Raw genomic sequence first — 21,784 nt, 5'->3', positions numbered from 1 at the left:
CATGCTGTTCTTATCTTCATTTGAAACTATGTCTTGCGGCCCATCTGAAAATTGTTGCTTAAGGTAAAGAGCATATTTCATTTGCATCAGTGGTGACATATCCTGGCAGAGGTGTGTAGTCAGCATACCTCCTTAGAGGTAGATTGGTAATTTGCATGCCATCATTATACAGCTTTACACTAAACCACAAAGATGTCTGATGTCGGTGGGCTGCAGGGATAAAGGTTGGAGAGCAAAGAATTGGAGTAGGACATCCTGTCACCATCACCACCCTAGATACTATAAAGATAAAAATAGTTAACTATAGTATTGTATTATGGATTACTCCAGCCACTTTCATGTGTTAATTTATTTAGTCCTCATAACAACCCGATTAGATATTTACTGTTTTTATGATCTCCATTTTATAGATGAGGAAATTAAAACACATAAATGTTAAGTACTTTGCCCGACATCACATAGCTACTAAGTGGCAGATGAGAGCTAGCATTCAAATCCAGGTATCCTGCAGGCAGAGTTCACACCTCTAACATCTAAGCCTGTTCCTCTGTTCACATAGAACACACAACCTGTAACAGGTAGCAATATTTCTAGCTTATAAAATAAAAATGTTTTGAACATGGGTGTTCCTAGTTTCCCAGAAGATTAACAAGTTCTGCTGCTGCTGCTGCTGCTGCTAAGTCGCTTCAGTTGTGTCCGACTCTGTGCGACACCATAGACGGCAGCCCACCAGGCTCCGCCGTCCCTGGGATTCTCCAGGCAAGAACACTGGAGTGGGTTGCCATTTCCTTCTCCGATGCATGAAAGTGAAAAGTCAAAGTGAAGTCGCTTAGTCGTGTCCGACTCTTAGCTACCCCATGGACTGCAGCCTACCAGGCTCCTCTGTCCATGGGATTTTCCAGGCAAGAGTACTGGAGTGGGTCACCAGTGCCTTCTCCAACAAGTTCTAACCTTCTGCAAATTGTAAGATGTTTAAGATTTTCTATCTGTGGATACAAGTATTAGTGTATACATGGAAACAGAGAATTTTTGTAACAGACATTTAATGTTGAAATCTTTTTTGGCCAACGAGTCATTTAATATTATTAGTAATTTGAGGTAATACAGTCAGATCTTATACTTTGCATGAGGAAAATGGTTCCATGTGCAGCACGTCTTGTTTTATCTTCTTCAACACCTTATAAGTAATATGTTATTACTACTTGAAGATATAAAGCTTGGGATCAGAGACAAAGCAACCTGTGCAAAACAGTGCAGTGGAGCCTGTTCAGTGTTAGCTGACTCCATAGCCGAAACTGGAAACCCCTGCACCACGCTGCCCAAGCACCTGCTTAATAAAACTGTGGGAAGAGTTCATGTATGTTATCATTTTACATTTATTTCTCCAATCAAAGGAGATTTCCTTATTAAGCAGAAAATTACAATGTCACTTTGACTGATAGTTCCCTAAACAATCACTTTTTTCGTTTTTCTTATCACACTGTCCTGCAACTATCCATTTGCTCGCCTTTGTCCCTTCACAAGGCAGTGTGCGCCTTAAAATAAGAATTACGCCTTCACCTTTGTTTCCTCAGCATTGAGCACAGTGCTTGGTACATAACAGGAATTTTAACTATGTGCTTGAATATATGAACAAATGTATGCATGAACAAAATGAAGGCAGCATTGAAAGGGTGCTTTTGTTAAGATTTTTCTTCCTCAATATAGGTTGATACCCTAATAATGATGTACAAAACTCACTGCCAGTGCATCTTGGACAATGCAATAAATGGGAACTTTGAGGAGGTAAGAGTAACAAAGAACGCTTTGCTGGCTGTATTATTTAAACATTCTTTTCTTGTTTTTCATACAAGTTCATGTTAAGGAAAAATGTTAATGTACATACTCTTTGTTCTCAACTAGATTCAGCATTTCTTATTACACTTTTGGCAAGGAATGCCTGATCATCTTCTTCCCCTGCTTGAAAACCCAGTTATAATTGACATTTTCTGTGTTTGTGACTCAATTCTTTATAAGGTAAGCTCTTTAGGATGACTTAAACATGTATTTCTCATTCCATCTAAACTTTTCAATATGTTTTCAGTAAAACTTGTTATTTCTAGCTGGAGATGCACTATTAATTTTTTCTGATTAGAAAGCAATCAGCTTAATAGTATGTAATAGTGAATGTATTTTAATGTAAATTTATATTAAGTAAAACAAAAATCAGTTTCTGTTTACAGCTAAGAATGATTCTAAATGTGACACACTTCCATAAAAACTTACATAATTTTATTAACTGTCTAAGATGTTTTCAGAATAAATAGTGGCTTTTTCACAGTATCAGAGTTTGGGGAAAAGCAGAATTAAGCACTCTTACAGGACTAATAACTTGAAAAATCTGGAAATCTCTAATGTTAATGCATTAATGATGAATTTTGTTCTTAAGCCAAACAAGAGTCCCTAAGTGTCTATAGAAGGATCAGGAAGGATATTGAAAGCAAAGAGGAGATGGTTGGCCACAGAACCAGCCATTCAGCTGGAAAGAGGGTAAAGCTAATTCCCCCAGGAATCTGTTCCCAAGTTAGAGTAGATACAGGTCCAAGCTGAGGGAGAAAACTGTGCTACAATTTGGGTATTTTGAATTGAGTCTATCTGCATTAACCTGTTAAATTGTCATAAGGAAAAACAAAAGCTTTCCTTTTAAAACATATTAATAATTTGGGTAAGCAAGAAAACCCAAGCTGGAGCCCTGTTAAGTATTTTGGAGGAAAAATCCGTCTTAGTTAGTTGCTGCTATTACATTTTCAACTTTGCAGAGAAGTGAAGCAAACACTGAACAGTCCAGAAGCAACTTTGCATGTCGAGAACCAGTAGGCGGGCTTGACCTAGGATGAGGGAGTCCATATTTTCATCCTCTGTCCCATTCTTCCTTACTTCAGGATAAGAGAATAGAGTAGTGCTGTATATTCTCTACCTTTAATTAAAGTTGAAGAAAAACAAAGGAGGGCAAGGATTGTCTCATTTCTCTGGATCAAATAAGAATATCATCATCCAGAGAGAAATGGTTCAGTTTGCACTAAGTGATTATCTGCAACGTTTAAGACATGAGGAAGTAATCGGAAAGGTGAAAGCAGGTGGTTCCAAAAGTAGGTATGAGACCTGGGCTCATACACGCACATTTACCAGCAGCAAGGAAAAGCTGTTCTGACTGTCTTTCAGACCTCCAAAAAATATCTGTAAAGCGTGGCTTTCCCCATTGCCAAATGGTCTATTTCTTTGCCTTCAGCACAAAAGTCCAGAGTTTAAGTACCTTTCCACACACAAAGTTTTTCCCACAGTGAGCACTGTAAAGAGAGTAGTGTATTGTAACACGAGCTTTGGCAAGACCTTCATCCCACCTCTAGAGATTGGTCAGCTTTTAGTCCTTAAAACTGTGCATAATTACCAAGGCCAGTTCACTGGTGACGAGCATACTGGGCATCTACAACAGTCTGGCTTTAGTGTTTCATATACGTGGACTACATGTGCTTTTTGCTAGTAGGCTACACAGGCCTTTGCAGACGAGTGTTTACTCTCATTTTGAAATATCTCCTGAAGCCCTCTTGGTCCTCGTCCCCAGGCTGGCCCACTCAGTTTATGAGCCAGCCCAAGGGGTCCATACTATTCATAACCCTTCTGATTCCCCATCTCCTTGATTTATCCATTTTTCCTGAGCTGGTATCAGTTAGCACTAATTTTTTCTTTCCACTTGTTCTCATCAAGGTCATCCTTGATGAGAACCTATCTCACCCATGTTTAAGGTGCAGTCAGCCTAGCCCTTTCTTTTCAGTGTTCCTTATGTTCTGAAAACTAGCACTCTGTACTCAGTATATTCATGTCACCTGCTTAACTGGCATTGCAATATTTCTATAGACCCTTCCCCTTGCCTTTTACACACACACAAACACACATACACAGCTCACATATACATTCATTTTAGAGATAAAAGTACAACTTTCAGAAACAAGTTAACATATTATTCTCTGGAAAGCTCGGAATAAAAAGTAGCTGACAAAGAATAAGTGTGTCTATAGAAATATTGAGTAAGGTTTTATGTTAACTCTCTTTTGCTGTGATTAAGGTTCTTACAGATGTACTTATTCCTGCCACAATGCAAGAAATGCCTGAAAGGTAGGTTCAGTCAATAAAATATACTTGCTTGTAAAGGGTTTAACCTTATACATTATAGTAAAGCAAAACATTCAGTAGAAATTCATTCATTCACCAGTATTATTTTCCTGCTCCTGCCCGTTTGTATTAGCTGAAGAGATGTGCCCCAATCTTTATATTCAAACCTCAATGAACAAAATTTGATGGGACAATCCTGAAATCCCTTTGAGAGCTGCCCAAGTGAAAAATAAATATTTAAGTATAGTTGACCTTTAAGATACTTGAGGAAGTTCTTCAATGGAAACTGGCTAGAGGGAGATAAATGGGATAATTTGTGGAAAATAACCACAATAATAAAAACATAAGGAAAATTGTTTTATATTTATTATACTTTAGTCTTAATTTTGAAAATCAGAAAGGAACATAATGGAATTATTACCTTCTTTTTAACAAAGGAGTAAGATCTCAAATGGAAATGATGCTTGAAGATTTTTCACAAAGTCTTTTCTGATGTAAGAACAATAGAAACTTGAAACAAAGCCAATTTAAAAAACAATAAATTCTAATAAAGTAATGAAATTTATTTTAGTATTTGGGGATACAAATATACATAGGCGGGGATAATAGGTTCTCAATAAATACATGATGATTGATAAAACAATCTTTATTTTTTATTTACCTTTTCCTCTAGACTGGTTTGTTTATTTAAATAGTAGTTGGTCTGTCAATAGTTTCTTGTAATTATTGTTATATAGTCTTTAAACATCTAATCTGAGCTCTGAATTAGGTAGACAACACTTCTGTGTCACAGCAAAACGGCTATGCTTACCTAGTGACAGGCATTCAGTCATGGGCTGTGTGTGCTGTGCTCAGCCGCTAAGCCGTGTCCAATGTGACCCCATGGACTGTAGCCTACTAGGCTCCATGGGATTTTCCCAACAAGAATACTGGAATGGGTTGCCATTTCCTTTTCCAAGGGATCTTCCTGATCTAGGGATCGAACATAAGCCTCCTGCATCTACTGCACTGGCAGGCAGATCTTTTACCACTGAGCCACCTGGGGAGCCATTCAGCCATGTAGCTAACAAGTAGTAACAGCTGAATTTTATTAAACATAGTGTGGGAGTTTAATCTTACCCAAATTATTTCACCTAATTCCTACAACCAACCTGAAAAGTACTATTTATATATTTCTCTCTTAAGTATGCAAGTAGTTTGTATTCATTTAGAAAATGAAAAACATGCATAAGTGCACTTAAAAAATCACTGATAATCTTAGATTTTGAATGTCAGGTTATTATCTCACAAACTTTTTTCTAGGAATGTTAAAAAATGGAGTTATAGTACACATACTATTGCAGTATACTGTGAAAATCTTCCCATATCAACAAATACAGATGAGCATTTTTTAAATGATTGGATAGACATCCAGCATCTGAAAAATACTATATTTAATCAATTCCTTTTCATTGAACAATTGGATTTTTTTTGAAAAACAACCTGTTACAGTATTCCAAACTGTTATGATCCCAAAGTCACAAAGAGGAACCTGGAGTACAAAGAAGTTAATTTATTTGCCCAAATTAGTAGGAAGCAGAACCTAGATTTTAATTAAGGTCTGTTTAACTCTAAACTCTGCCTATTTTTATTCCTTTACCATGTCACTGCTCCCCAACATATGCCCCATCCTAAATATATTTAGATCAGTTTCATTACGATGTCATATGTAGGTTGTTGACTGACATAAATTTTTGTATATTCTCATAATATATTTATACAACCAACATTTGCAATTTTCTAAATGAGGTCCTATAATTTGTGGTAATTTATTCTATAGTTATATTTGAATTATAGGAATTATTAGGAATTTGAAATATAGGAATCATGTAGAATTATAGGAATATATTACTAGAAACAAATATTAAATACCTGAAATGCATTGTGATCCCAATGCATGTCTCTCAAGAAGCCAAGATATGTACAATCAAGTGCACACTTACCTTTTCCCAGAACTATTTTACAGAAGATGATTGAATTATCAATATTAATAATAAAGTATATCTTTATTGATCACTTTCTGCCATCCAAGTTTTAACCCAAACACTTTCCATGAATCATTTCATGTAGTCCTCATTATAATCCTGTGACATGAATACTATTCTTATTCCCATTTAACAGATGAGGAAATTAGAGTTTCAGGAGATTGAGTACTTTGATCAAGATGATAAATGGCAGACCTAGGCTGACTTCAGTCATGTTCTTAGAATCACAGAATAATACTATACCTCTATCAAACTGCATTTATTTAATGCATTGTGAACTATTTAGTATTTAATACAGAGGTTTTTGTTCTTTGGGAATTTTTATAGCTTATTAGCAGACATAAGAAATTTTGCTAAGAATTGGGAACAATGGGTTGTTTCATCCTTGGAAAATTTGCCAGAAGCTCTAACTGACAAGAAAATACCTATTGTGAGAAGATTTGTATCATCTCTGAAACGGCAAACATCTTTCTTACATCTTGCACAGGTACGTCAGTCAGCCAAGGGTATCTGAGTCACCAAATCAAAATTAAATCATTTGTTAGCAAAGACTGAGGAACTTTAAGAGACTGAGGACAAAGTGGACAGCAATTAAATCCAATGTGAGATCCTAGAGTGAATACTAGAACAGAGAAAGGACATTAGTGGGAAAATTGATGAAATTTGAATTATGTCTGTAGTTTAGTTACTAGTATTGTACTCACGTTGGTTTTCTGATTTTGGTAATATACAATGGTAATGTAAAATGATGACATAAGGAGAAGCTGGGTAGAGAGTATATGGAAATACTCTACACTATTTTTTGCAACTTTTTTGCAAATTTAAAATTATTTTAAAATAGAAAGTAAAAAGAGAAAAAACCTTTTGAATATAATGTAAAATGTAAAACTCTTATTTGCCACATGAATTCTATTAATAAATAAACCCAATTAATAAAATTAATAGATTGTGGGGAATGAGACCATCTGATATTTTGAAACCCACAACACACTTTAAGTGAAAGAAAGTGAAGTCGCTCAGTCATGTCCGACTCTTTGCAACCCCATGAACTGTAGCCTACCAGGCTCCTCTGTCCATGGGATTTTCCAGGCAAGAGTACTGGAGTGGGGTGCCATTTCCTTCTCCAAAGGATCTTCCTGACCCAGGGATCAAACCCAGGTCTCCCACATTGTAAGAAAATGCTTTACCATCTGAGCCACCAGGGAAGTCATTTTAAACTACTTCTAATTTAGTTCTCTTAAATAGGAGGAAAAAGTAATTCCTAAATTAGAGTTATGTGTTTGTATATTGTTAAAATATACTTCCCCTCTCCTCAAATTTTCCTTTGTTTTATGAAGGTCATCAGCCTCTGAAATTTTGAAAGACTTGCTTAGGATAGTTTCAGATAAGAAATATAACATTGTGAAACTCTTATTTTATGACCATGGGTTAAAAATATATATTTTCTTATTCCAAAAATAGTTTTCAAACCTTTAACAGAGATGACCATGAGTCTCAGCTACTGCTTTTAGTTTTAAAATAAGAAATGAGTTATTTAGAATACATTTCTCTCAGAGAATTATTTCTCTAGAAGCTAAATTTTTCTTTAGATGGAAGATCAATGACATAACTTAGTATCCTTTTTACTTTCTTTATGCAGATTGCCAGACCAGCTCTCTTTGACCAGCATGTTGTGAATTCTATGGTATCTGATATTGAAAAGGTTGACTTGAATAGCATCGGATCTCAGGCCCTTCTCACCATTTCGGGCAGCACAGACACTGAATCTGATATCTACACTGAATGTAAGCCTTCTCTCTCTATTTAGAGCAGGGTCTCTCAATCTCAGTGCTATCCATGTCTTAGACTGCATAACTGTTTGATGGGGCAGAGACTGTCTTGTGTATTGAAGGATGTTTAGCAGCATCCTGGGCACTATCCCCTGCATGCCAGTAGCAGCCACCCCAAGTTGTGACAACCAAATATGTCTCCAGACATTCCCAAGTGTCCCCTTGGACTACACAATCATTGAGAAACCTTAGTTTATAGAAATACTTTTAATTTGAAAAAATTGTTCTCTATTTTAAAACAGTTGTACTTACTGATTGTGAAAAACCTGGAAAATATAGAAAATGTTAAGAGGAAAATAAAAGCCATCTATAATCTCATTGTCTAGAAATAACCCAAATGGAAAAAATCCTAGGAATAATCAAAATGGTTTTGAGTTTTCTTCCAGTTTTATATTACACACATATGCATTTCCATGTTTTCCACTCTTGGCATTACATGGGGTACAATGCATATCAAAATGGTATCTCAACGCAATCATGTTTTACAAAGCAGACGTGCCCTGCTTAGGTTTGGACAGTCTGACATTTACCAAGCCAGTATATGTGACCACACAGCCAAGCTCCATTTCCCAGGGATAACAACCAACTGTTTTTCCTACCATTTCTCTCTGAAAACACCAAAAAAAAATGCAGCCTCCTATAGGCTATAACTCACTGCTCTCTCGGGACAGGCCAACCTTAGTCCTGCTTTATGTTTCCTAACAAAATTATATTACCCTTTGGGATTCAGTAAACCTCAAACTGTTTAATAAAATGATAGTCCTAAACTGCCCCTTTAACTTTTACATGATAAAAGATTATTCATTTAAGTGGCTCATTTCTGCAGGGCAGAATTTAATTTTTGCTAAAGATAAAGGGTATTTCAGAAAGCAGGAAATCAACAAGTCTAGCTTAGTTCATTCATTAACTTTCAACTAATCCATTGCATTTAATGAAAGCATTGCATCCAAAACGAATTATCATCTCTATTGACAACTTATTCCTCCCTAGTGTATAATATATAAACCTGCATTTCAGTATATACCAAGACATATACACTTGTGACCAAAATTTTGAAGAGTCAAGAACTAAGGACTTTTTGTTAGTTTCCAGGATATGAAATTCATTTCTTTAACACATTTAATTTAATCTACCTGTCTTTCCCTTTTATACTATAAAATTACCAGTTATTCTAGTTTTAGGTTTTATCTTGGGTTCAAAATAGAATACAATATTAGGCTTTCTTTTTTTTTTTTTTTCTTTTTCCATGGTAGATGATTCTATCACAGTGTTTCAAGAACTGAAAGATCTCCTTAAGAAGAATGCCACTGTGGAGGCTTTCATTGAATGGTTGGATACTGTGGTGGAGCAGAGAGTTATTAAGGTATTTTTCAGATATATTCAGAAAATAAGATTTTGTTAATAGAAAATGCTAAACTGGCTATAATTTCTTGAGTGGTGGGGAGTGGTGATAGGATATGTGTAATAATGCTTTGAAAAGCTTTTGAAACCCTACCAATAAGTTAAGTCAAATATCAATATTAGAAATACAGCAGATTTGAGAGCATTGGACATGAATTGGATTTTATTTATTGTTTTCTGACAGACTACAAGCCACTGTGCCTTCGCTATCAGTCAATAAGTTTACAACTGAGTAATATCAGTAGTGAAAGATAAAACTGGAAAGATCTGGCCCTTTTCTTTTTTTTTTTGGCCCTTTTCTTAAAAAGCATGTTTTCATAAAAGGTGACAGAAGATATAGTTTTAAGTAATTTGCATTTTTTAATTCCAGGAGCTCAGTATTTTGTGTTTTGTATGTGGTTTCTTCAACTCTTTCAGTTAACCTTCAAGTCATCCATCACACAAGGCCATAAGAACAAATATATCCATCACCAATTGGTGTTAACCATTCCATATCAAGGAAACTAGTTATAGTGAGGAACTTTTTTTTCTCCTGGAAGGAAAACAGATTAACATTCAGGACCAGAGAAGTCAGTTAATCATTCACAGAAATATATAACCCTTTCTTCATACTTTGCTTCTGCTCTTTTTAAAAGCTCTGTCAAAGGAAAATTGAGAGAAAATATTTTGTAAATTATTTCATTTTGTTGTCCAATTCTGTTAGGTAACAAAACCATACACAATAAAGATCTATGAGCCTGAGAAATGACAGCAAAGACAGATGGAAAGTAAAATCCCTGGACAGATCATTTTATTTGATGACATAAAAGGCATGCTATGCCATCTGTCCATCTGTCAGTTTATCTACCTCTTGATCTTATGTACGAAGCATGTGGTGATGAGATAAGAGATTTTATATTTTCGTTTTTGTTGCTTTACTTATAGACCAGCAAGCAAAATGGGAGATCATTAAAGAAGAGGGCTCAAGACTTCCTGCTGAAGTGGAGCTTTTTTGGTGCTCGAGTAATGCATAATCTCACCTTGAACAATGCATCCAGTTTTGGTATCTTATGTGCTTTATAAAACTCTTCTTAGATGAATTACATCATTCATTCCTCAGTCACATTTCCTATCAATTATTAAACGTGTGGCACTGTCACTTCTCCAATCTGACTATTAAACCAGTGGACAATGATTGTTATTAGCCTGGGTATTAGAGTCAGACCACTTGCAGAGTTAAATCCTTACATTCCTTTTCTTTGAGTTTGCTTTTACCCAAGCTAACCTGCTCATTGTAGAAACGGGAGAATACTTCTTTCATTGGGTTACATGGGCAATTGAGGGAGGTGATATATATAAAAATACATTGCCAGCAGTTGGCATACACAGTAAATAGCAGCTGTAACCATTACGTTCCATCAGTGCTAGGATAAATTTCCTTTGTTAAACAAGCAAATAAACAATAATCCATACATTACTTTCCAAAGGCACTATTCATTACAGTATGGTAAATGTCTGCATCTTTTCCAGGAACCCACATAGCTGTATTCCAAAAGTCAAAGAGCTGATTAGAAGACATGCTATCATGTTTCTGAACCATCTTTCCTGATCCATATGACTTATGAAAAAATTGAGTCAAGTTACCTTATTTCAAAGTTGAATACCTTCTTTTTCCTAAAATTTCTCAGGTTCTTTGTTGGTAGTTATAATGCTATCTACTGGACAGTACTTCTGTACTTTGTAATTGCATTTTGCAAAATCTTCACATATAAAATAGGTTACAATTAAGTAAATTGTCTTCATTTAATTTCCAACAGAATTAGATTAAATTAGTGAACCTGTATTGAGGCATGAACAAAACATATTGTCTATTGTCTGAAATTTGTTGCTTATGCTTAAGGTTTCTTAAATTATATAATACTTAATCCTGACTTTATTATGAAAAAAGACTCATTGGGAAATCTGTTGAATAAAAGTTTAAGGTTTTCCAGGATATCTTCCACATGAAAATTACTTTTTCTTTTTTTTAATGAAAGAACATTTTGTTTCAGGAGAAAAAGACATCTTCTCACTTGATACTTTTTTCAGACCATGTTGGCTATTGTCTAATTATTTAGTCCAAAGTAAACAGAAATAGAGGAGAGTAGAGCTCATTCTCCCTGGGTTAAAGCTTATCACACTCCAGTGTATGCCCTCTTAAAGCATAAAGCATGTCTCACTTTCATCCGTATTTTCCTTTGATGTAATTAGTGGCCAAAGAGCTGGCAGGACAGTACACACAGGGAGCTGGGCAGGCGGTGCACAAAAAGATTAGAGACCCCAGTTAAGCATGTTGGTCTTAGCAGGTCATTTAAAGTCCAACAAGTATTTGTTTATTTCAGTTGCTCCTTGTAAAGTGCTGCGAGATGGTCACAAAGATAACTTAGACGTCTCTCTTTTTTCTTTCCGTCTCTTTCTTTCCCTTATTTCATCTCGCAATGCCCTCTGCTCATTCCTCATCCATAAACAAGGTTCTTTCCATTTGATCCGAATGCTTCTTGATGAATACATTCTGCTCGCCATGGAGACCCAGTTTAATAATGACAAAGAGCAGGAGTTACAGAATTTATTGGACAAGTATATGAAGAATTCAGGTAATTTAAAATGTACATCTTATTTTGCATCTTTCTTTGTGGAAACCTAATTTCAGGAATTTGTAAGCACACCTGTTAAGTGGATTGATAGTAGACTCAGATTTTTCCCCACCAAATTGTCACTACTGATACAGGATACTAACACTAAGAGAGCCCTATTTCGTCTTTCCTCCATTGGTACATAGAGTAGTCAAGTAGTCAACTGGAAACTCTGAAGAATAAAATCGATATTCTTAACTTCCGAGAACTTAGATAAAATTGGAGAAATGACTGTAACACAAAAATAACTGTAATTCAAGATAACATGTCTTATAAATGGTGCAGAGATGAGTTCTATAGGGATTAGAGAGGGAAGGAAAGTCATCTATTTGGCATGTGATTATTTGCATTCTGAATGCTATTCACTACAGAGTGGATTATTTAGTGCCCCTAAGAAAACACCTGGATGGCTGGATGGCATCACTGATGCAACAGACATGAACTTGAGCAAACTTTGGGAGATGGTGAGGGACAGCAAGGCCTGGCATGCTGCAGTCCATGGGGTCACAAAGAGTTGAACATGACTGGGCGACTGAACAAAAACAACAAGAAAATACCTATACCCACAAGTATATAGTTAGCAAAACCCAGCACCTCTGCCAAGACCAAAGGTCTGCCTGTCTTATTTCCCATGGAAAACATTTCTCAAAAATTTCCAGATTTATGACACAGCCCTGGAACATTTACAGTGTGTTTTGTTTTTCACTTGGGCTTATCTACTAGGAATGTGGCAATGATGTTAGCTTTCGTATTTTAAAAAAAACTTTCCAGATGCAAGTAAAGCTGCCTTCACTGCTTCTCCAAGTTCGTGCTTTCTGGCCAACCGTAATAAAGGGAGCACTGTTCCCAGTGATACTGTGAAGAATGAAAGCCATGTGGAGACAACGTATCTTCCTCTGTCATCTAGTCAACCTGGAGGCTTAACCTCTGCTCTGCACCCATTCCCTGCTGGGAATACAGACAACATGCCGCTTCCAGGTAGGCTGTGAGACAACCAGGAACATCACTTAGGCTTCAATATGTCTCACAGGAACCTATTCCTTTGTTTTCTTAAAGCTAATAACCTCCAGGTGTTCCAAGAATAAAAAGGCTTATCTCCAATGACTTCTAATAAAGCTTTATAATATTTTGTGATTTTCAACATTTGTCATTCATATTTTTATCAACACTATTTTAAAGATAGACATCACACTTTAACATATTCTTCTAGTTATATCAGAAGTCCAAATACTTGGTTATTCTCACTTGGTGGAAGAAAGAAATAGATTAGGTGTCCACAAAATCCTTAAGATGCTTTGAAAGTCAAAAAATATGAGCTACTTACTTATTTATGGATTTTGAGGAGACTTTATTTGTCCTCCATTATAAAATAGATTCAGGGGACCTGCAACTAAGACGTGATGCAGCCAAATAAATAAAAAAAATTTTTTTTAAGATTCAGCTATTTTAGGATAACCATCACAGAAATTTTTCTCTTTGGTCTGTGGTTCCCTGTTGGTCTGAATGTTTATGGCTTAAACTAGCTACTAGATAATACTTTAACTCCACTTATTGCCTTATGTCTTCCTTGAAATCCTTCTATAGACCTTATTTGTTGGATACACAGAATTTTAACCCTGGAAGGGCCTTATAGTTCAGGGGCCTAATTCCAACAATGGAAAGCTAGAGGCCCAGGGATTTGGTAGCTTTCATAGCTCACTGCTCATCAGTGGGGTTTGCATGGAGTTTTGAATTGGCTGCTTTGAAGCCATGGTCTTTTTGACATTATTGTGTTTTTCTTTCACACTATACATTGGCTTCCCAGGTGACGCTAGTGGTAAGAACCTGCCTGCCAGTGCAGTAGAGAGTTGCAGGTTTGATCCCTGGGTTGGGAAGATACCCTGGAGGAGGGCATGGCAATCCACTCCAGTATTCTTGCCTGGAGAAGAATATCATGGACAGAGGAGCCTGGTGGGCTATAGTCTATAGGGTCACAAAGAGTTGGACATGACTTAAGCGATGGGATCTACAATGTCCCTTCTATACATCAAATCATTTAGCATTCAGTGCGTTTTTTTAATTACAGAGAAAGGTAAACAGCAGACCCTTTGCCCTTCCCAAGCTTGAGCTCTAATCATCTTTATACAGATGGAAGGATGAAGCCATCCCAGGCTCTTCTCCATGGTCAGTAACTCCAAAAGTTGCCACTGTTGTGAAATACATACATGTTACAATGATATTTTTAAGCCTAGAGTTTTGTTGTTTCCCCAGTCCTGTTATTTTTGGAGGTTAGAAATGATCTAAGTTGGAAAAAAGATATATTAATAAATCTTTTGCATAATTTTAAATGTTGTGAGCCCATCTGTTTTTAATCTGCCACTAGTGAAGGCTCCGGTAACTTTTTTCCAGGTCAAATGGAGCTTTCCCAGAGTTCTGGACATCTGATGACACCACCTATTTCTCCAGCTATGGCGAGCCGAGGAAGCGTCATTAACCAGGGGCCAATGGCAGGGAGACCCCCGAGTGTGGGCCCAGTACTGTCAGCCCCATCACACTGCTCAGCATACTCAGAGCCTATTTATCCGACTTTCCCTCAAGCCAGCCATGACTTTTATGGGACCAACTCTAACTATCAGACTGTGTTTAGGACACAGCCTCACACCCCATCAGGACTCTATCCTCATCGCCCGGAGCATAGTCGATGCATGGTCTGGAGTGATCAGCAGCTTTCTAGAGACTTCTTCAGTGGCAGCTGTGCTGGGTCCCCATATAATTCTCGGCCACCTTCCAGCTATGGACCATCCCCACATGGCCAAGATCCACATAGTCTGCAGTTTTTAAATACAGGAGGCTTCAATTTCCTGAGCAATGCAGGGGCTGCCAGCTGCCAAGGAGCAACGTTGCCTCCTAATTCACCTAATGGTATTGAAATTTTTAAAGAATTTTTCCTTTCCTGAGATGACAGTTAGGCAAAACCAGACATTGAGTTCCACCTCTGGTGAACAGCACGTCATCCTGTGTAGAACTTCCTCAAGATGGTGGAATCTTAGACATTTGGAGCTAATTTCAGCCATGTACAAGCGTATCCCTGGGCTTCCTGGGTAGCTCAGCTGGTAAAGAATCCACCTGCAATGCAGGAGACCCCAGTTCGATTCCTGAGTCAGGAAGTTCCCCTGGAGAAGGGATAGGCTGCCCACTCCAGTATTCTTGAGCTTCCCTGGTGACTCAGATGGTAAAGAATCTGCCTGCAATGCAGATTCTGCATTTGCAGAATCTGGGTTTGATCCTGGGTTGGGAATATCCCCTGGAAGAGGGCATGGCAACTCACTCCAGTATTCTTGCCTGGAGAATCCCCATGGACAGAGGAGCCTGGCAGGCTACAGTCTATGGGGGTCACAAAGAGCCAGACAGGACTGAGTGAGTAAGCACAGCACAACACAAACATATCCCTAATTCTTGTGGCTTTATTACAGCTGTCCTTCTAAATGCCACACAGGGTGAAAACATTGTCAAACCATATGTTAGCCCCAGAGAAGAACGTTGTGTCCTTTGAAGATATTTTTAGTGAATAATGTTTCTTCCAGAGAGCTAGCAGCAGATCTTAAAGATTAGGACCCAGACAGTGCTTCCTGTTGGTCTGGTAAAACACGTAAAGCTCTGTGGACTTATTCAGCCACCAAAGTGGCTGCTCTGTTCCTCCTCTCCTCAGCAAAGACCAGTCCTCCTCCCAGAAACATCAATCTGTAAATAAAACTGGTACTTGATAAGTAATCTTTGTGAAAGGCTAATGGTGCTTTTTTTCTTCATAGGCATCATAAGATCTTATTAATTTAGAGAAGGGAAATATGAGAGAGGTGTAGTCTTATATCTCAAAATTAATAATATGATAACTCCTACGTATTTTAAAAACAAAAAACAACAAGTGAACCATATCCATGGGTTTGGGTGGACTCCGGGAGTTGTTGATGCACACGGAGGCCTGGCGTGCTCTGGTTCATGGGGTTGCAAAGAGTCGGACACGACTGAGTGACTGAACTGAACTGAACCATATCCATATATAAACACATCCAACTGTATTGTAAATGTTGATGTCAATGTAGTATTTACAGTAGGGTATCTTGAGGGATCTCTCCTATTACCTTGTTCTTTCATTTTTCTTCCTGAATATTATTTGCGATAAGTTAACTCTACTTTCTCAACACTTTCTGTCATAGGGTACTATGGGGGCAACGTCAACTACCCAGAGTCTCATAGACTTGGATCGATGGTGAATCAACACGTATCCGTCATCAGTAGTGTGCGCTCCCTGCCTCCATATGGCGACATTCATGATCCGCTCAACATTTTAGACGATGGTAGCAGAAAGCAGACCAGCTCCCTTTATGCAGACACACCACCTTCTGTTGCATGTCGAACTCCCGTAGTAGGTAAAATATATTAATGGTTTTTGAAAATATTCTTAAAATGTTGTTAACCTCAGGTATACAGTATTAACTGGGCACTCATGTTCCCACCTTTGGTTTATCAGTTTAGATCTAAAGTTATATTTTTGAATCTGTTAGGAACAGTCTTACCATTTTTCAATTTATATGTCACCATGCAACCTACTGCTAGATCTGTTATTCTTTCCAAAAAGAATCGCTGGCATCTAATTTTGTATGAAAATATTTCATATAACCTATCAAAAGTAGTCTAAAAAACTATAAGGGCAATAATGATATCTTTTTCTCACTTTTTCTTATTCGCCGTTGGAAGCAGGGCCAGTGACAAGAGCTGTCTTTGGACACCATAATCTCCATCAGTATCATAAAACCACTCCAGGTTTTTTAAAATGGTGACTTGTGAGGAAGGTTACTATCACTTTCTCATTTGTAAATAAAATATGATTAGACAACCTGTAGAAAATGTTGTTTTCTTAGTCTATAATGTACATTTTAAGTAAAAATGAGCAAAACTGTATGTTTTCCATGAAGTCCCCTAGCATCTTATTCCAACAAAGTTGCTGTCCCTGAGAAAATACCACGACTTTTACTAGATGATTCGCCAGCCCCAGCAAAGTGTCTGCCATGGAGTAGGATCTCCATGTAGCAGTGAAATGAAAAAAGGGAACAGAAAAAAAGGCATAGATTTAGTCTCTAAACCCACTAATAATGTAACACAGGCAAAGTATATATCCATGTAAGTATCAGGGCAGGTGCAGTGTTAATGTTTATATGAGATGATTGAAATCTTCCAATGGAATTGATTTCAGATTAGTGTTAAGTAGAGAAGGAAATGGCAACCCACTCCAGTGTTCTTGCCTGGAGAATCCTAGGGATGAGGGAGCCTGGTGGGCTGCCGTCTATGGGGTCGCACAGAGTCGGACACGACTGAAGAGACTTAGCAGCAGCAGCAGAGGGTATCAACACCCAAACAGAGCATAAGGGAAAACTGAATAAAGTCCATTCTCCTCTCTCAGTGTGTTTTTCCAATAATTCAATAGGAAGCACTTCTTCCCTTCCTATGACCATTACAGATGCTCCTGAGCAGAGTCTGCCAGCTCATCTCATGCTATCTGCATATGGTCATTGCGTCTGTGTTACTCTAATGAAGCAGAAAATTCCACTTCAGGAAGTTTCCTTGCTGTGAGACTAAAAGGACCGTGTTGCTGTTGTTACTATTAGTTCTGTTTACTTACAGAGATAGTAGACACCTTGATGGAACATAGTTTGGATATAGGAGAGACTCTAAGCTTTAGTTGTCTGAGCTGGCTTATAAGTGAATTGCAAAGAAGACTTCAAGGTGAAAAGAGGGAATAGAGTAAGCTGAGTGAGTACCACAAGGAGTGTGTGTGTGTGCGTGCTCAGTTGCTCAGTCGTGTCTGACTCTTTGTGACCCCATGGACTGTAGCCCACCAGGCTCCTCTGTCCATGGTGTTTTCCAGGCAAGAGTACTAGAGAGGGTTGCCATTTCCTTCTCCAGGAGATCCTCCCCACCGAGGGATTGAACCTGAGTCTCCTGCACTGGCAGGCAGATTCTTTACCACTGAGCCACCCGGGAAGCACCACAAGGGAGTTACTGCTGCTACTAAGTCACTTCAGTCGTGTCCGACTCTGTGCGACCCCAGAGACGGCAGCCCACCAGGCTCCCCCGTCCCTGGGATTCTCCAGGCAAGAACACTGGAGTGGGTTGCCATTTCCTTCTCCAATGCATGAAAGTGAAAAGTGAAAGTGAAGTTGCTCAGTCGTGTCTGACCCTCAGCGACCCCATGGACTGCAGTCTTCCAGGCTCCTCCATCCATGGGATTTTCCAGGCAAGAGCACTGGAGTGGGGTGCCATTGCCTTCTCCGACAAGGGGAGTTAGGACCTATAATTAAATGTCCTTAGTTATGAACCTGCTTTTTAGTGACAGAGATGATGGTACTTAGAAAAAGAAGAAAAACAGTACTAAGAAAGCAGCAACCAAAAATGCAGGAAATGTAGTGCTAGTGAGCCAGTTAGTGAACAATTTTGAGAACCTACTGTGATGTGCCAATCCTCATTTTAGATGTGCAGTTACAGCAGTGATCAGGTTAGAGTTCCTGCTTGTAAGAAGTCTACATTCTAGTAGGGAAAGATCAAGCAATGAAAATATTTTTTAAATGCATTAAAAAAGATAATTTCAGATACTCTCAGGTCAATTAAATACTAAGGTAAATGACAGACAGTAATGGATGAGCTGTTTTAGCTAAAATAGTTGGGAAAGGAATCCTGAGGCAGAAACATTTGAGTTGAAAGCTGAATGATGAGGAGGAGGAAATGTGAAAATCTGATGGTGCAAGTTCTAGTCAGAAGGAATGGCAAGTTGCATAGCCTCTGAAATGAGAATTCTTTGGCTTCAATGGGTAGAAAGAAGGCTCATGTGTTTTGAGCATGGTGAATGAAGAGAGGGGAGTAAAATAAATCAGAAGACAGAGGCCAGTTCACCTAGGGTATTATGAACTAGAGCAAGGAGCTTGGATTTTTTTCTAAGAGTAATGGAAAGTCATTGTAGCATTTGAGAAGAGGGACAGTTTGATGTCCACTTCGGCAAGATTATCCTAGCCACTCTCTACAGGGTAAAAAGTGAAGCAAACAAAGGCGAGAGTCCTGAGACTAGTTAGGAGGCCTCTGTGTTAGTCCAGGTAAAGAGAAGATGGTGGTTTGAACTCCAATTGTGGAGATGCAGATGGAAAGAGGAAGTAGACTGGGGGTATATTTTGATGATAAAGTTGTCTGAATTTACGTTTGAAATTGAGTTTTCTTTGTGAAAGATGTTGAAGAAGGAAAATGCAAGGGGAGAAATAGAAAAGATAAGAATTGCTCTGAGAAACCATACACACTCAAATTTAGTACAAATATATATGCTAAATGCACAAGTAAGTATGAAGGCTTAAAGTGAGTGGCACAGAAAAAAGAAAATGTCCATCTTTTTTCAATTGCTATTTATATTTTCCCTTACAGCATCCAGCCTGCAAACCCCAATTCCTTCCTCCTCCTCCCAGTGTATGTACGGAACTTCCAATCAATATCCAGCTCAAGAACCCCTGGACTCCCATGGAGCAAATGGAAGAGAAATGGTGTCCTCTCTACCACCAATCAACACTGTGTTCATGGGAACAGCGGCTGGAGGCACTTAAAGCAACAGTGTTGGGTGGGGTGTGAAACTAAAAAATCTCTACCATTCACATCCTATCTACTCAGACTGCCATCAGAGAAAGAAAATGGACTATCCAGTGGCAGGATATTGTTTTGCAGGTCACTGGCATAAAACTATGGACAACTCCATAGTGAATGGAAATACTTGTGGAATTTGCCTTGCAAACAATTTGTTTAGAATGTATGTGGTCTCATTATTAATTATAGCATCAAACATTATCAAATGAACCAGTGGAGGTTTGAAGATGCAGACATTTCAACCATGAAGATTTAATATTTCTCTTCTTAATTTATTGAAAATCTGTGTGCTGTTTCATTTTTGGTTTTATAAAAAGAGAAACATTTATTTAATGCTTTTAAAATACTTTTAATTTATTAGGATCACAGAATCATTGTTTACTATCCCTTATTTGACAACAGTCAAATGTGTATGGCTACCTCCTATGGAAATGTTTACAGGATCAAGACTTAGTTCAATTCAGCCTCAACCAAAGATGCTTGACTTTCAATTCCTGTGCATTAGTATGAAGATTTATGTTACATAGCAGTATTCTGATTCTATGTAACTGAATGGAGATTAAAAATGCTTTCCTTCTTTATTTAAAAAAGATAGGAAGAAATAAAGTATAGAAATATTTTTAAAGCCTTGGTTGCTCTCAGGGCTGGTACTGTTTCTAAAGAATTCTTGGGATTTGCAGGCAAAGTTCCTTGGTATATCAAATTAAAAACAGTAATTCTAGAATATTTGCATATCAGATCCATGCATATAAATACAAAGAAATTGGGACTTGTAGACTGTTTGAACTTCTACAGTTATGGAAGCAGTCTTTAACTGAGTACTTTGCTTAGAAACTGAGAGTGAATGAGTATTTAAGGATCATCTAGATGCAAAAACAAACACAGAAATGAAGGATTCATTAAGTATAAACCAATGCAATTTGATATACCATTTATCTAGCTGAATCTTTTCATATGTCTTAACTGGAAAAGTCTGTTGTTAAGACTTGTGGCCTATAGTAATGCGAAACTTCTATCAACTTTACAGGTTTTTCCTATAATCTTATGACAGGTGTTCTATTATTTTTATTAAGCATAGGGTTATACTGTAGGTCCTAGGTACATCATTATAAAAGGATCTGTAAGCCCTAAACACCCATTTTACATCATGATGTAATTTGGTAAAGACCAACTGTGGAATTGTTTTCAGCAAGCAATAAACAATTATCTGTGGACTTGTTGGGGTGTTGCTACCATTTGCTAGTATGTAGTTATGAGCTAGTTAATTAGCAGAAATATTTTGCAACAATAACAAATCATGAGAAATCTAAGTGTCCTATTCTTTGCTATGGTAATATCATGAGTACAAAGGAAATAAAATTAATAAGGGCTTGGACTGAAAGAGAAAACAAAACAGCTTTAAGAAGTATTTGGCCATGAATATTAAAACTTAAAACCAAATTTCCACTGTATAGTAATTAAATATATTTTCAGCATCTTGTTTTGTGTCAGACACAATGAAAATGCAAAGATGAAAAAGACAGTGCCAATATCTTTAGTAAGTTCTGATGTAATGAGAAAGGAAAGATAAGTAAAATCTCAACTGAAGATTTTTGATTAAAAAGCAAGGTGGGGAAACGATGTTTAGGGAACATCTAGCCTAGTGAAGAGGAACTAAAAAGCCTCTTGATGAAAGTGAAAGAGGAGAGTGAAAACTTGGCTTAAAGCTCAACATTCAGAAAACTAAGATCATGGCATCCGGTCCCATCACTTCATGGCAAATAGATGGGGAAACAGTGTCAGACTTTATTTTTTTGGGCTCCAAAATCACTGCAGATGGTGACTGCAGCCATGAAATTAAAAGATGCTTACTCATTGGAAGGAAAGTTATGACCAACCTAGATAGCATATTGAAAAGCAGAGACATTACTTTGGCAACAAAGGCCCGTCTAGTCAAGGCTATGGTTTTTCCTGTGGTCATGTATGGATGTGAGAGTTGGACTGTGAAGAAGGCTGAGCGCTGAAGAATTGATGCTTTTGAACTGTGGTGTTGGAGAAGACTCTTGAGAGTCCTTTGGACTGCAAGGAGATCCAACCA

General features: G+C 37.6%; 1 protein-coding gene across 1 annotated transcript in view; it reads left to right on the top strand.

Annotated features, from left to right (window-relative positions):
• Nucleotides 1-20,690, top strand: part of RFX6 (regulatory factor X6) — a 52,820-nt gene extending 32,130 nt beyond the window's left edge. The window contains exons 8-19 of the mRNA XM_005896856.3: nucleotides 1,708-1,785; nucleotides 1,903-2,016; nucleotides 4,103-4,152; nucleotides 6,501-6,660; nucleotides 7,813-7,957; nucleotides 9,256-9,365; nucleotides 10,328-10,445; nucleotides 11,893-12,015; nucleotides 12,826-13,032; nucleotides 14,443-14,955; nucleotides 16,248-16,460; nucleotides 19,495-20,690. Of these exons, the coding sequence (XP_005896918.2) occupies nucleotides 1,708-1,785; nucleotides 1,903-2,016; nucleotides 4,103-4,152; nucleotides 6,501-6,660; nucleotides 7,813-7,957; nucleotides 9,256-9,365; nucleotides 10,328-10,445; nucleotides 11,893-12,015; nucleotides 12,826-13,032; nucleotides 14,443-14,955; nucleotides 16,248-16,460; nucleotides 19,495-19,670 (2,007 nt within the window). The 3' untranslated portion in view covers nucleotides 19,671-20,690. The remainder of the gene's footprint in view (nucleotides 1-1,707; nucleotides 1,786-1,902; nucleotides 2,017-4,102; nucleotides 4,153-6,500; nucleotides 6,661-7,812; nucleotides 7,958-9,255; nucleotides 9,366-10,327; nucleotides 10,446-11,892; nucleotides 12,016-12,825; nucleotides 13,033-14,442; nucleotides 14,956-16,247; nucleotides 16,461-19,494) is intronic.
• The last annotated feature ends 1,094 nt before the right edge of the window (nucleotides 20,691-21,784 follow it).

The sequence above is a fragment of the Bos mutus genome, chromosome 9 (assembly GCF_027580195.1).
Source record: "Bos mutus isolate GX-2022 chromosome 9, NWIPB_WYAK_1.1, whole genome shotgun sequence".
Classification (NCBI taxonomy): Eukaryota; Metazoa; Chordata; class Mammalia; order Artiodactyla; family Bovidae; genus Bos; species Bos mutus.
The sequence above is the reverse complement of the archived record's forward strand: the minus strand, read 5'-3'. Positions and strand labels throughout refer to the sequence as shown.